General features: G+C 38.6%; 1 protein-coding gene across 1 annotated transcript in view; it reads right to left on the reverse strand.

The window, feature by feature from the left end:
* TOX (thymocyte selection-associated high mobility group box) overlaps window positions 1–16,919 on the reverse strand; it is a 115,431-nt gene that overhangs the window by 33,511 nt on the left and 65,001 nt on the right. The window contains exons 3-4 of the mRNA XM_009995535.1: window positions 13,239–13,517; window positions 4,904–5,134 (exon numbers count right to left, since the gene is read on the reverse strand). Coding sequence (XP_009993837.1) covers window positions 4,904–5,134; window positions 13,239–13,517 — 510 coding nt within the window. The remainder of the gene's footprint in view (window positions 1–4,903; window positions 5,135–13,238; window positions 13,518–16,919) is intronic.

The following is a 16,919-nucleotide window of genomic DNA, read 5'->3' on the forward strand; positions in this document are numbered from 1 at the left end:
AGGAAAGAATGAGTGGGAAATTAAATTCTTCCCACTTGTGTCAGATCTGCCCTTATATAAACACATTAACAGTAATTTCATGAGGCGTCAAACATAGGAATAAATACTGAGGGATAAAATAATGAGGTGTTGCTATTGAGCTGAACTGTTGCAGCTAATATTCCTGTGTATGAATTATGCAGCCTGAAAGAAGGCATATGTTGCAGCACTCAAACAGCCGCTTCGCCTGCTTCTTCTGATTGTTTCGGTTTGGGTCCCCTAGCTGAACTCATCTTTCTCCCTGCTGCAAGGCCAGCGCAACACTTAAGTAAACACACATAAGACAGACACATACACACACGTACATACACACACTAAGCTGTTCATAGGAGGCCAAATTAATTCCTGCTAGAATTCCAGTTAAGTCACTGAAGTTACACCAGAGATTAATTTTGTTGAATGTTGAATAGTCCTTCATTTCCATTTTTAGAATAACAGCACATTTATTAAGGTCTTTGGCTGAAGTTTTAAAGTTACACTAATGTAAACAAGAACATTTTGTTTGTAATTTGCCACATCTATTACAGCTTTACTAGAATTCCAATTAGAAACTTAAGGTTCATTTAGTACACACACATCTGGTACTGATTTAAAATTACTTTCCTTTTTCACCTAAGGACAGAAAATGACCCAAGTAGCCTTTTCACCCAGTTTGAACCAGAGTTCTGTCTGAAAGCCAGAGACTCAACCATTTAGCATGCTGAACCCTCTTTCCTGGGGCCTGTTTTCCTCCCCTTTGCAGTCAAAAATATGTGCAAAGGGCAAAGATGTACATAAAATAAGCTATAAAACTGGGTTGCACAGAAGTGTAGAACTGACTAAGGAGAAGAAAGTGTGATTGTAATAGAGGAAATAGAAAAAACACTGAAAATATCCCTGTGCTATGGTTACAGCATCGAGAACAAACTTCCACACACTACTGCTACAGCTGCTTTTCATTCACAGGTTTATTAATCTAAACAGTTTTAGAAAACATTCACAGTGAAAAATGGAGGAATATGCACAGTTCCTGCTTCTGATCCTGTGTAATTCTTGTACCAAATTTGAGAAGAAACTGTGACAAAACCCACCATGACCAGTAATGTCCTTTTACTTTCTAGACTTCTCTGTGTAGATAGGGTAAGACAAACAAAACCCAGACCCACACCAGCAAGCTTTGCAAATGACCCTTGTACACTCAGAACTTAATTGGAAGTTATAACACATGACCCAAAAATGCAAATGTCTTTATATGGTAAAAAGAGAGTGGAAGTACACTGGCATCTGATTTAATCTCATAAATTACAATATTCTCATAGTAAGACCATCAGAGCACGATCCATTTTAAGTGTAACTGCCCCCTTACTTCAGCGAGGTACCCACCATCATCTAGTTCATAATAACACTTCATTTTTTGTCATTCAAATGCTATTTTCTCAAACAACATTTTACTAGTTTCTTCACAGTTTGAAAACCATATGTGGTTCTTGAAGAAACCCTTTCAAGCTACAGTGTGTTATGTCAGGTTATCAAAATTTTGTTGCAAAAAGCTTAGAGATATATATATACTGCCCTTAGGTAGTTACTGTACTGAGTTTCAATACCTTTATTCTGTGGTCAGTCTTCATGAATACACAAGAAGAATTCTATGCATTTCAGAAAAAAGCTGGCTCAGGTCATAGGAAAAAAGAAGATTTCATTTTGGCATGAAAACATGAGGTTATTCTTCTTTCTCAATAGTTGCATTATGTTCTACTTTCCGATTCATTTATATTTACTATTTAAATTGTAAAAGGAGTTCCAATTCAGGAAACATAATTTGGAAATATAACTCTATTTAAATTCCAGAAAAAGCATTAGCTTCCAAAACATAAAAGCCAGAAGCTTTATGATAATTGAATCCTTTTCAGCAAGTATAATTCATCAACAAATATTCCTCTAATGATGCTATTGTTTCTTTATTTAACTATTTTCGAATTTCTGAAGCTTCTTCAATGCCAAATTCCAAACGCTACATTAATCATTTGTATTTTTAGAGTCCAATTTTTCTACCAGAAACATAGGTTTCATAACAGTTACTAGTGTTCTGGATCTGAAAAAATAAGCCTTTAAAATACTATCTAGTCAGTTAAGATGTTGTGCAGTCATTACTTTGTACTATCAGATCCCTAATGGAATAAAGAATGAGTTTGAATTTATTCTAGAAAATAGAATTGCTTTCTCCCCCTTAATTGGGACTATCTTTTATTCTTTTTGTACAGTGCTAGATTAAAAAGTGGCTGGGCCTGGAGTTTTAACAATGTGCTTAATAGATTATAATGAATAGGCAAAATGAGTCAAAGAGCAACAAAGATATGCTAACCCAAACTCTTGGAATAATTGTCTTAAAGATCTTGTTGCAGCCATTTTTTTGTGGATGTGTCATGTGGATTCCATAACACAACATCCTGCTATGTTACAACTTAAATTAAAGACAACAGAGATAAAGTAAATAAATTTTGTTCTGCTGTTTCATTGTAGGACTTATTCAATATTTGCTTTCATCCACGAATGGGAAATATAAATTAAAGCAGGAAATTTAGGATTCTATGTGCTTTTCTTAAACAGAATTCTGTGGAAAGACTTCGATTTTCTGCTGGTACTACAGAAATGACATGCTCTAAGGAAACATGCATTTTATAGTCTTTTAAGCATAGGTCCAGTATATGGTCTTGGACCATTCACGAAGTTAAATGTTCTGTGTTGTAAGCGGAGCAAGTATTATGGAAGGAAAAACAGCACCACTGCAGCATACTTGGACCATTCACGAAGTTAAGTGTTCTGTGTTGTAAGCGGAGCAAATATTATGGAAGGAAAAACAGCACCACTGCAGCAGAGACCAGTTAAGAGTCATTATGAAAAATGGTGGAGAAAACAAAGCAGAAGATCTGGCTAAGTAAATAATTTTTGCTTGGTGTTGTCACTAGAGAGATGTAAGATAAATCAGAGAGACAGGTTCTTGAGAAGTCCAGGTGTCTGCTTTTCACCATTTCAGGAAAATTTGGATTCATAATCCCACAGGCAAGCAAGATGGGTCCAAGACACAGATCTTACTACTTGGAGCACTCCTAAGGTATGTGTTTGGATGTCCAGATTTCGCCATGGGTAGTGATTCTGGGCATGGATCTTTCTTTGGAGTAGGAACCAATTTAAACCAGATACCTCAGTCTATAGTTTATCAACTTTGGCCAGAGTTTTGCGACAAAGCACAGCATGGACAGCAGCCTGCTTCTTGCATGTTTGGGCAGTCTGCTGAGCAGTGGCTGCTCCCTGAGAGCCTCAGCACTGTCCTTCCTGCTGGCTGACAGGTACACGGAAGAAAACTGAATAGCATAAAAATTTCCTGTTTGTGAACTTAACCAAAAGCATAGACCATATTTTTTCTGAGTCAGAAGTGAACACCCATCATCATGGTCCCAAAAAAATAATGTTTGACTATGACGTAACTGCTGTACTAGGAAGGTCTAAACAGCCTGTCAGATCTAGGGCATTACCTTAGCCTTTGCTGGACATGTTAAAAGAGGGAAAAGAAAAAGCCAACACAATAAAGTAACTCTAATGTGTCAAGCAAAGTGACTTCCTTGATCATTGCATGCAGAAAGTTACCTTTCCTCAAGCTAAATCTTCCAAATGCTGACCTTGTTCAACGGTGAATACTAGATATACCAGATAGAATGAACTTTTTTTTTTTAGTCAGTGAGTGCCAAACCTTAATTCTTATTACACTGTTATCTTTATCAGGGATCTAGAAGTATCTACACCATCCAGTTATTAGCAAAGTAAAACTTTTTGTTTTCAAGCCCAAATGATTTAAGCTACCCCAAAAATCATAACTAAATTTTCCTTTGAATTCCTAGTCCTATTAACTATAATTTTGTAGCAATAATATGTTCAGTGTGAATGAATGAGATGCAGTTTTGTCCCAGTACTTTTCCTCTCTCTGTGTTGGCATCAATCCCCTGCTCAGGACTCCTGCAGCCAATATAACCCTTACTCAAAACATCTTTTCCCTTCCTGTTTCTTTCTTAAAATTGCCATTTCTTTATCTACCCAATCCATTCTCTTGGCAGTTAGTAAAAATACAACCAATAACAACAGAAAAGCCATGGTATGCTGCAGCGAGGGTGACTGGCATTTGTCAAACTGTGCCACGTGAACATGATGAGCTTCCAGAGTTGCTACTTTAACAAAGCATCCAGCTGACTTGGAAGGATTTCTGAGAAGGTTCAGATTCAGCTTTGCTGACCTCGTTGCAGAACCAAGGCCCTTCCATAGAAGATGGAAGTAACTATGGGATGTGATTTCCACAACCTATATGTACGCTTGAGGATACCCCAGAACACTGCTGATTTGCCACATCCATCCTGGGTCTCTTTGGGTCAATACATCTTAAGAGCTTTTCATAAATAAAAGGCCGCTTGGGTCAGGAGAAGATGTGAGCCCAGTTCCCCTTCTGGCATTATGGGGCAGGGAAACATCTGCAATTGGGAGGTTACATATGTCAGATCCCATTGCACAGATACAATTTTTGGCAGCAAGGTCCTCTTACACCACACTGTCATAGAAAGGGCAATGACATAATAAAATCTTAAGCCCACCAATTTCAGCATAAAACAATTCTAAATAGAATCTTAAAGCCTGTATCACACCCCAAAACTAAAAAAACTCTTCTAGTGGTTTGATACAGAAGAAAAACTATATTATCATTTTAGTCTCTTTAAATTATATTCCTGAGATGGCACATATTCAAGTTTCAACCTGGCAAACAAAAGCTGCCTATAGTGCTTAGATGACCTTGAGAACACTTTCCTGAAGCAGAGCCTTTGAGCTACAGCACATTTTGTACCTGTTTTTGTTCTTCTCCTAAGCCGTCCCACATTGAAGCTACAATTTTAGAGACTTCACCAAAAGTAGCATTGGGATTTTGGCCCTTGATGGCTGCTTGAGTGTCTCGAAAGAATAATGCATAGGCAGACACAGGCTTCTGTGGCTCATTTGGGTCCTTCTTCTTCTTCTTTTTGGGAGTTTTTGGTTTCTTTCCCATATCTGATGCAGGTCTCTTCTCTCCACCATTGACCTGTAACATAAAGTTAGAAAAGTACTATTAAAAAAGCCAATTTAATTCAGAAAATCCATCATTATATTAGCATTCTGTGATACTAAGATTTTGTATTTTGCATGGAAAAAGTGAATTTTAGTTATCATCTTTGACAATCCAAATGTTGACACAATCACATCATCACATCTATAAAATTTGCTATAAATCTTTCAGATTATGTAATTTTTTTTCCCCTCATACTGCTTTATATTTTGCTTTCATGTAGTTGCCATAATGTCACTTATAGTTCACCTGGTCATCTTTTCACCTTTTCTAAGTTTTATTGCTAATGTCTATAAGTGCATATAACAAGTAAATTCAAATGAAATTAGTTTCATTATAGCCTGACCACCTGTTTAACTCCATGAACTACCTACAAATAGCAGGAACACTGTCATTTCTACCTTTTCTTTATCCTCTCTGTTTCCCAGAACCACCCCAGACTACTGTTCAAATCAGTTTCTACTGCAACTGCAGGTCCACTTTCCAGAGATTTTGAATATAACATCAGTTATAGACATCCCCCTACATGCCTAATTAAAATATGAAGAAATAAAGCTTTACAAGTACAGACTGTTTAGACCCCTTTGGAGGATCAGTTCTGATCCATCTTGAGTTAGCTACAAAGCTATTTTCTTCTGCTTATGAAAAAAACCCAGTTTGAGTAAAGGAGTGAAAGAGAATGGTGTATGAAGAAAAGTGCGTGTACATTATTTGTTTACCACCTCAAAAAAATTACACATTTGTGCAAATTTGTTAAATGCAACTACACTTTGTCACTGGATAGCTCTGAGACCCTGATCACTGAAGCACCCTATTTCTCTAGGTGATTTACAAGAGTATAAAGGGATATCGTCCTGATTCCTCAACAGATCCCCATAGCAAAGCAGGTTCTCTTGATATGATCACTTAATTCACTATACCTGTAGCAAAGATCTGGGACCTTACCAGAGGGTTCAAAGGTTTTTTTCTCTTGTTGGCATGGACAGAGGACTGCACATCACAAGCATTTTGAAGTACGAGAAAGGTCACGAGCTTCAAAGGTATACTCTAGGCTAAGGATTTACTAGGCATGACTTTAACCACATCCTTGGATTTTTAGTGATGCATATCAAGCAAACACATGAAAACAGAGAAATTCAGAGGAAAATGGTTGGAAATTCTTATTTTGAGCAATTTTGAATTTTTTTTTTTTCTATATACATAATTTGGTGTCCAGCAGGGCCCAGGTGATTACAGTGAACAAACTGGATTTCTGTGGCTTACTAAGCACAGCAACAAAGTGATAACAGCAATTTTAACATGAAATTGCTTTTTTCCTGAGTATTATGTTACAATAGAGGAATCTTCAAAAGAAGGTTAATGGACATGGAACCTATTGGCAGCACTTGAAAAATATGGAAAAACAAAAGCACTGTGCTATCCATTATTAAGTTGTCTGACTTTTAGTTTCTTGCTATTGTTTCATTCTACAGCGTACACAAAGCTACCAGCTAAATGGTAATTTACTAGGGCTCCCTAGTTAATTCAACAATACCAGTCTAACCTGAGTCTGCACCAACTCTGTAAGCAAGGAGGCTTGAAAAGAATTTGGGCTATAGTTAAAATGTTGCCTCTATGATCTGCAAAATATTTCCTCTTTTCAGAGTATTTTTGGACCAGTGAGATTTCAGAGTTCTCTGTATATTAAGATACTATATACTTAAATTACCCTTAAAATAGTTGATACACTGCAGAAACTTGTGTAAGAAGTCTTCTGGTAAGTTCTTCTGAGAACAGCTCTAGAATCTTACTCTCCAACCTGAATGATCAAGAGACTTAAAAAACCCACTGTTAAAAAGAGAGCACTCACTGGGGAAATTCTGTTTGTCTTATATGAAAATAAAAAGAATCCCAGAATTTCAGGACTTGCAAATGGCTGAGATGATGGCCTACCTTATGCTGCCATCAGTCTATCAGCTTCATAGACTCCACTTCTAACCACCAAAGCAGAGACAGATGGGAAATAAAATAAAAACCATCTATATTCTGCTGGGCATAGACTTGTGCCTCAAAATCCCTGGAGGTGTAGTTAGCTCATGGTAATCCACCTCCTGTCATGGCTTATTGCTTAATTATGGTGATGTATTTAACTTATTTATCACCAGAAAGCAATAATCTTTCACTTTAAGAAAGTGTACATTAACCACGTTGCACACATAATAGATCACAAGAATATCTAGTGTAGGATTTAAAACTATCAAGTAAGGCACATCGTTGATATCCAAATGTCCCTTGAGAAGCTGGAAAATGTCTATAAGCATATTTAAAATAAACTGCAATAGTACCAAAGCCTTTAATGGATCTAGGAGAGCTGTTTTATGCACACTATATTGCAGTAATCGCTGTAGTTTAAAATAGATTTTAATCAAGCACCATCTGCATAATAGGCTGAACAGACAACATAGAATTCCACTTATATCTCTTATCATATAAAGTAAATATTGTAAAAACTCTACCACATAAAAAGAATATACTGCAGCAGTTCTTTAATAATTGTGTTTCTGTTAGTTAATTCTTACTACTTGCAGTTCTCTCACTATCTGCCCTCTAAAAGACATTATTTGAAATTCTTTCACCAGTGACATTCAAAGGAGCATGGAATAAAACTCTGTTATCCATCTATGAAGAAATACATATTTGCAAACCAATAATACTTCCAGAAACAGCTCAAAATTATTCTTGGCAATAACCAAATACATGTTTAATGATCCAGTAGTATGAATTATGGCAAGAATTACATAAATGTAATATTCTAATGTTGAGGGGAGCAGAAAAAAGCATGTGGTAAATGGCCACTTTGCTTAGAATGTTTTTATACTTACTTACAACTATTAATTTTCAAGTTTTCTCTTTTTTCTTCTTTTAACCATAGCTCCCCATATTTGATTTAGGGATGCACACCAGTCCCAGAAACAATATCCTTGGTCTGAGACTACTTTCCGTATTTCCATGGACTTGGCAGCTTTCTGACTGTGAATACACAACCTTATAATTATGCTACTGTTGTCACTGATCTTGTGGTCAAGCAACCTCAGCTGTCTTGCTTTTAGAGCAACACTGCATAGGGCAACTGAGCCCTTTACAATGCAGTTCCTTTCCCTTTTTTGTGCAAGGGATTATATGACATTTAAAGTCCGAAAGGCCTATATGAAATAGGCTTTATGAGGATGAATACTGCCAAAAATTATTTAGCAACTGCTGCGACTAGTTCTGTGTATGTTGAACAACAATTTCAATATTTACCATAGAATGAACACCCAGGAAGCTCAGTACTCAAACAATTAAATCAGTTTGTAAAGTTTCCATATTACAGGCATTTGGAATACATCTTTTAATTTGCCTTGGTAATTTCCTCCATGAACAGAAATCAGTGGTTCATTAAGGATACAATTATATTTGTAGTCCAAATGTGTACAATGCACATATTTATTAATATCTCTTGTCATCCTCTTTCTATAAATTCATGCAAACATGAACAGGACACTGAGATTTATGTATTTTTTTCTCTAAATAGAAATAGCTATTATTATTAGGGATTCCTCTGCTAAACCTGTTATCAAAGGGCCAGGGGCTTCTCTTTCACACATAAGGCTGAGCATTCAGCAGGAATAAACTAAGGGTAGTCACCTGACACTGGGGTTGTTTTCCATTTTAAAATATACCTTGGCTTTTGAATCAATGTTGGTACCTAGGCAAACATCATCTCCTGCTGGTTAAATAGGGAGAATGTCACTGTCGCTGTTAACAATATGGTGAATTCAGAGGGAGTGGGTTTTTACACAGTCCTCATGGCAGGAACATCTTACTGACTCCATGAAGCCACTTAAATGTGACAAGCTCCAGCAGCTACTACATGACTGCAACATATGCGCTTCTACTGCAGGACTGAGTAATGAGCCCTGATCTGTTAAGTAATACCACATATCTACAGGATAGTTTATAAAAGAGAAAACTCTAAATTTAGCCAAGTTATATTCGGGTAAAAGGTATGAACATGAGAATGACTGTTCTGTCTCTTCCTGTCCCCATCTAGTGCCTTCTTTCACAGGGAGGATTTCTGGAGTAAGAACCCTCACAGGCCCCTCCAAAGCAGCTCTGAGAAAATGTAATACTGCTGCAACTGGGAAGAAAGATGTCCACAGAAAGCTGGTCTATTCTAGGTATCCATATCGATTCACTGGCAGTCTCCAGGAAGAGCAACATCACAGAAAGATCCAGCGGAACAGTTTGAATAATGAACTACAACACAATAACTCCTTACGCTGATTATTCAAACCCTCTTGTCTTTTATGGAAGGAACCACAGCAGAATCACTGCATCATACCAGGTATGTCAGCCCCTGCCAGTTTCCAGTGCTGGCCAACTTCAAGGCATTGTCACAAAGAGTTTCAAAGAAGACAGGTCTGGCATTATCTGATCCCCATCAAGTGTGCAGTTTAAACCCTACTAGCTGGAGATAAATTTAAGCCCTCTGACATTATTAACCAAATTTAATATCCTTTAAAGCTTTTCTCTTAGTGGAAAAAATATAATAATTGACTTTAAAGGTAACGTATCTACTTCAGCATACTGAATTTAATTTTGCACTGTGTATTGTGCCTTTTCTTATTTTTTTCTCCTTAGACTGACCATGAAAGAATTTTAAAGAGAGTTTTACAAAGTAACATGGCCTGGGAAGGACAAGGCAGCAGAAGAGGACTGGCAGATCTTTAAAGTTGCTTTCCATAGGGTGCAAGAAGCCTCAATACCGTGGTATAGGAAATCAGGCAAGAAAGGTAAGAGACTAGCATGGCTGAGATGAGACTTGCTGGTCAAAGTAAAAGGCAAGAGTCTTCACTGGAACCCATCTCCTCACAAGTCTCATGTTGATGGCCCACAAGATGCAGATCAGAGAGACAAAGTCCCCCCCCACTGTAAGTGAAAATAAGGTTTGTGACCATTTGAGGAACCTGAAGATATACAGGTCCATGGGACCTGATGAGATACATCCCAGAGTCCTGAAGAAACTGTCTGATGTAGTTGTCAAAACACTGTCCATGATATTTGAAAAGTCATGAGAGTCAGGTGAAGTCCCTGGTGACTGGAAGAAAGGACAAGTTACACCCATATTTAAAAAGAGTAGAAAGGAGGACCCTGGGAATTACTGACCTGTCAGCCTCATGTCTGTGCCTGGGAAAATCATGGAACAGATTCTCCTAGAAGACATGCTAAGGCATGTGGAGGACAGGCAGGTGATCCAGGACAGGTAGCACAGCTTTACTAGGGGCAAATCCTGCCTGGCCAACCTAGTGCCTTTCTACAATGAAGTGACTCACATCAGTCAACCAGGGAAAATAAGCGGATGTCATCTATCTGGACTTCTGTAACGTCTTTGACACAGTTCCCCACAACAGCCTTCTCACTAAATTGGAGAGATATGGGTTTGATGGGTGGACTGTTCAGTGGATAAGAAACTGGATAGATAGTCAAGTTCAGAGGCTAGTGGTCAATGGCTGTAAGTCCAGATGGAACACAGTGACAAGTGGTGTCCCTCAGGGGTCAGTCCTAGGCCCAGTGTTGTTTCGTATCTTCATTAATGATATTGATGGTGGCATTGAGAGCACCCTCAGCAAGTTTGCTGATGACACCAAGCTGGGGGGTGCAGTCAACATGCCAGAGGGATGGGATGCCATCTGGACAAGCTGGAGAAGTGGGCCCAGGTGACCCTCATGAGGTTCAACAAGGCCAAGTGCAGGGTCCCACACCTGGGCCGAGGTAACCCAAGATATGAATGCAGGCTGGGGGAGGTCACACTTGAGAGCAGTCCTGTGGAAAAGGACCTGGGGGTACTAGTGGACCAAAAGCTGGACATGAGCCACCAATGTGCAGTTGCAGCCCAGAAAGCCAACCACATCCTGGGCTGCATCAAAAGAAGTGTGGCCAGCAGATGGAGAGAGGTGATTCTGCCCCTCTACCCTGCCCTGCTGAGACCTCACCTAGAACACTGCATCCAGCTCTGGTGCCCTCAGCACAAGAAGGATGTGGACCTGTTGGAACATGTCCAGAGAAGGGCCACAAAAATGATCTGAGGGCTGGAGCACCTCTCTTATGAGGACAGGCTGAGGGAGTTGGGGTTGTTCAGTCTGAAAAAGAGAAGGCTCTGGGGGAACCTCAAAATTGCCTTCCAGTACCTGAAAGGGGCCTACAGGAAAGCTGGGAGGGTCTTTTTACAGGGGCTTGCAGTGAGAGGACAAAGGGTAATGGTTTTAATTTGAAAGAAGAGAGATTTAGGTTGGAGATCAGGCATAAATTCTTCAGTGTAAGGGTGGTGAGACACTGGAACAGGCTGCCCAGAGATGTTGTGGGGGCTCCTTTTCTGCAGCTGTTCAAGGGCAGGTTGGATGGGGCTCTGAGCAGCCTGTTCTAGTGGGAGGTGCCCCTGCCCATGCAGGGCAGTTAGAACTCGATGATCTTTAAGGTCCCTTCCAACTCAAAAAATCTTGTGATTCTGTGGTAAAAAATTGAACACACTATAAATTAGCTTCCACAAAGAAAGGATGAAGTTTTACTTGGTCTACAGTGCTTAGTATTTCTTTATTGAAAACAGTAGCTTCAGATGAGTTCTGTCTGCATGAAACCACAACTCTACACTTTAGCTAGCATGAAGTGTTGCAGTGAAGAAGTTCATGAAAAATATGGGTTAAGTAACTGAAATACTTGATAGAAGCAGAAAGGATATCTTAATTATTCGAGTGGATGTTTTCTCCAGAAGTTTAGAGCATCTTGCACACTCCCAATATATGCAAAAATATTAGCAAAGCAGTAGGACTAGCACATAAATTATTCTGATTAAGTAAAGGCTGCCTGTAATTATTTTTACACAGCTGTATTCTAAAGTATCCCTCAGTAAGGAAGTGCTCATTTTAAATGTATGAATTATTCAGTAATTTTTTAAACCTTAAGTTTGTGAAATCACGGGAAAGTACTGAAATAAAACTTCTGAATCAGAATTTATTAAAAATGTACTAAAACATATGTCTCCAATTACATGATTATTTTATAGCTTGAGGCATGAAAAACAATATAATTTGAAGACAAATCAGACTTACATTTCTCAACTGGATTATACCTCCTCAGTGACTTATATTATGCTTTCTTCACATTCCTCACAAGTCTGCAACTTTTTTCCAGAAGACATGGCCATGGTACACTGCATGATACACATTACACTACAATACAGAGCTGCTCTGACAGGACTCTTATTTTGTTGTGACCATAAAATAGAGCTAAAGAGGTTCTCAATTCCAAAATGCTCTGTTCCTGATTTCTGGGATGACTTTGTGCTAAGTCCCAACCTTTTTGTGTCTCAGCTTTTTTGTTTGCAAAGTTAAGATAATACACCTGTGCATTTTTTGGGAGGCTTTGAGTATTTTGGAAGGTCTGGGAAATTTTTGCATGCAAAACCTGTTACATAAATCAGCATTTATCCTTTAAAGAAATTATTATGCAAATGACTGTTGTTATTTCATGCCTGTACTGACACTAAAATTAAGCTTAAGTGTCAGCACCTCCCAAAGTGTCAATACACAATGGGTCTTCAAGATTTTCAAGGTAAGTTTTTTAAAGTTTGTAGAGAATTGTTCTGTTCTGGCTGCTATGACGTTCTGTTTACTCATCCTGTGGCCAAGGAGCAAAGACCAGCATATTGTACAGACTGTTCATAATTTTTATAGCGGTACCTAGATCTTTAACTGGGAACAAACATCTCTTCCATGCAAGTGAGAAAAGTCAACCTTTATATTAAAGTCCTAAAGGAATGGCTATCCTTTGAGTGTTTTACAGGATTCCTCTTTGCTTTCATGAAGAGGAATGAAGTCATTTACTCAAGTTGCCCGAAGAATTGACTGGAAACTGTGAGTTCAGTATTCATAACCCTTTATTCCCTTCAGTCAACCACCAAAAATGTATAAAGTATCACCTTAATCATGGTGGCCATACAATTCATTTAGCAGGTCCTAAAAATATCCACCATTGACATAGTAATCCTAGCATCTAAGCCTACCTTAGAGCTATCTTCTCCTTCATCTTCATGGACTGAACTGGATGGTGAAGGAGTTGCAGATTTGCTTCCAGGTGGAGAGGGCGAGTTGTGAGGAACATTGTTTCCACCCATATTCAAACCAAGCTGTGCACTGAGCTGGGACTGGTTAATAGTAGTCAGCTGCCCATGCTGCATCATTCCTGGCTGCCTAATGTCTGCAGGTTGAACCCTTGGCCTCATGGTTGCCATCTGAGGATGGGAACTATACTGGGCTCCTTCTGTATTCCGTAAATCTTGCATCTACAAGAGGAAAAAAACTGTATTAAGCATATCACTAATAAAGTGTTCTGTTCCTTTAGAGCTTGGTTGGCCTGATCGGCTATAGAAGGCTTAAAAGAAATAGCAAGCACTTAAATAAACATGTAAATAACGGCAATAAACAGAGTAAGGATATGATTGACATTTGCATAACACTGACTGTTATAAACTATTCAGGCTGTAGCCTCAGCGCACAGGAACCACAAAAAGCAATGAAAGCTTGTTTCTTTATTGGGGAAACAAAAGGGAACTGCTTTCTTTAACTGTGTGTAGAGTATTTCAGAAATGCTAACATACTGGGATAGGTTTACACTATGAAGTTCAGAACCAGATCAGCATGTGAATAGCTTCAAAATTCAAGAAAATTTCCAGATCCTACTTCTCTTCTTAGGATTTGTGTGTGTGAGCTGTGAATTTGGGAGCTGCCGTTTTCAGAGTTTGAATATCTAGTATTAGGTTCAAATCTATTTTGCCAGGTGTTGCCCAACGAAATACTGGAATTTTCAGGATTCAGACAACTGACAAGAAGGATGCATTGATAGACTGATTAAATGATTTCTGAGTTGATTTGCTGCTATGACATATATGAATAGAAAGCTAAGGAGATGTGGGATTGACAAATCCATTGTGCTATGTGGGTCACTGCTTCTTAGCATTAACGAGACATACTATTTTAATGCAAGCAACAAATTCAGTCTCTGCAAGGATAAGAATTAAAAGCACTGGAGGATGAAACTCCTTTCTTGTCCAGAGGTCAAACGCACCATACGCACACACTGCAGCAGATTGTCTGGAACATCTTTTCAGTATACTCATATGGAAACATGACAAATAGTAAAGAGTATCAGGGAGAAGCTCAGCTTTAAGATAAGGTGTTCTGTGGGTGATTTAAAATTGAAGTGTCAATTCACACCTCAAATGAAATAGATATTGTTGTCTCTCAGTGCATCAGACAAACAAGATGTACATACCAAGCAGAATCTGACAGGAACTACCATTGGGTAAGTTCCATTATGATAAGTACATGTGTTAATGGTTCAATATATTAACATAACCACATTTATTCTGCTGACAGTCTTTGTTAGACATGTCATCTGAATTGCTTAAAGATCATTTAGATACTTTTAAATTTTTTTTTATAATGCGTGGCTTCTATAACCTCTCTCTCATACACACACTCTTATGTATCAAAGCAAGCTGTAAGATACCTTTCAAACAGAAACACACAGAAAAAGAAAATATAAACTTGTAACTTCACTTTTTCTTTCATTATAGTGTAAAAAATACTAATTTTAGGGAGATACTTTATGAGCTTTGGGACTGATTTTTTGTAAAGCTGACTGGTTGACAGTAAATCAAACTAATACTACCATTAGTTATGGCATACTTACCACTTTACATTTGTCTCTGAAAACTATTTGAAATAGCTTCTGACAACATGCCACCACAATTATATCTGCATCCATATTGCTTTAGAAACGCATAGCTTTTGGTAAAAAAGGGTTATTGATACAAACATGTTCAAGTTCATTTAACAACTACTAAAGTACCAGGGGTGAGGAGCAGAGCCAACACAGTGTATGGAATCAATTCAAGGCAGAAATTTGAATCCTGGCAGATATTTATATTTTTAAAGATTGCTACTTGTTCCCTTCCCTCCTGTACCAGCTCCCCACCTTGCCAAACACATTAGCCTTGAAAGCTATAATTACCTCTGTCTCTAGCAGGCAACCCATACCAAAACAGTTGTGCCTGTGAAGTTCTAACTCCTGCTCAGCTATTTTGCTCTGTATCCACTAGTTGGGCTGGGCACCACTTGAAGAATGGGGAGTGGGAGGGTGGGCTGCCCTGGCCCTCTTGACCAGAGTGGGAAAAGAGGACAGAGGATGGAAACTGCCTTGGTCCTTCATGTGTTGGGGAGAGAGGGTCAAATCCCTCCCAAAACCCTGAAACCTCCATGTGGGCATGTGCCCTCCCTGGGGTGCCCACCACCCTGTGGGGGCCAAGCCCACCCTGCCCTGCTTGCAAACACCGTGGGTTTTCATGGGGCAGCACCTCTTGGTGCCAGACTGGGGCTGGGAATACACCAACCTCACAGAAGGCTGGAAAAGCAAGACCACTTTTTAATAAGAATATGCATCCTAATGATTTTATGAACTCTGGAAAAGTAACAAGCACTATTTGAAACTCCTAACAACTTTGACTTTGAATGAGCTTGAGAAGTGTCTATCTCTGAAAGCAGGGTAAAGGTTATAATTTTAATTACTTTTCCTGAAGTAAAATCTAATACAATTGCTATTATTCAAATGATCTATCCTTTATTAAAAAAAAAAAAATTAATATGAATTTCAAATGTTATCAGATAGATCCTGCAGAACATTCTGTGTTTATCATCTTTAAACAACATCTAATTTTAAACAGTCCATGATTCACTTTCAGCTCCAATGCTGAATATACACTGTATTTTCAAATAACATTACACCAATTGGACAGTACTGGATGTACCCTCATACAAAGCAAGTGCATATATATAATCATAGAATGGTTTAGGTTGGAAAAGACCTTCAAGAATATCAAGTCCAACCATTAACCTAGCACTGCCAAGACCACCACTAAAGCATATCCCTAGACATCACATCTACAGGTCTTTTAAATACCTCCATCTATGGTGATTCAACCAACACCCTGGGAAACCTGTTCCAGAGTTTGATAACCCTTTCAGTGGAGACGTTTTTCTAATATCCAAAAGAAACCTCCCCTGGCACAATTTGAGGCTATGTCCACTCATCCTATCACTTGTTAGTATATATATGTATTTGGAAGACAATCCTTCACTAGCGAAACTCTAAGGACTGCAAGTGAAGTGGTGCAGTTGCCCTCAGCAATGAGGATCCATGTTCACAGATGAGGTTTCTAGCTTACTCTCGGTACCTCAGTGAAGAACCTGCCTTTCCCTATCTTGTCCCTTTCTAATGAAAAAAAATGGGATTGCCTAAGAAAATGGAAGCAGCGCATTCCTAGAACAAGAGTGGGCAGCTCACCACGTAACTGTGACAAGATATGAGATCACATCACAGAAAACATGACGAAGAACCTTCAGGTTCCTAAAGGATCAAGAAACCAAGAATTGTCCCATCTTCCCTGTTGGGTTCAAGAATAATCCCACCCATGATTCAAATGCCTTGTCTCTGCCAGAACAGTAGCAACAATCACGTACACTCTCTGTCAACATAACATGCAGAGTATGATCAATTTCTTTTAAACTACTTCAAAATAAGACGCTTCCTATTCCTCGTTTTTCCAGATGGAGTTTTACAAAATCGACCAATGTGTAGCTGTGCTGGAGTCATATACAGTATGCAGAAGTAACACTGTGAATGCATT

This window comes from Chaetura pelagica, unplaced genomic scaffold (assembly GCF_000747805.2).
Source record: "Chaetura pelagica isolate M959 unplaced genomic scaffold, ChaPel_1.0 scaffold83, whole genome shotgun sequence".
Taxonomy (NCBI): Eukaryota; Metazoa; Chordata; class Aves; order Apodiformes; family Apodidae; genus Chaetura; species Chaetura pelagica.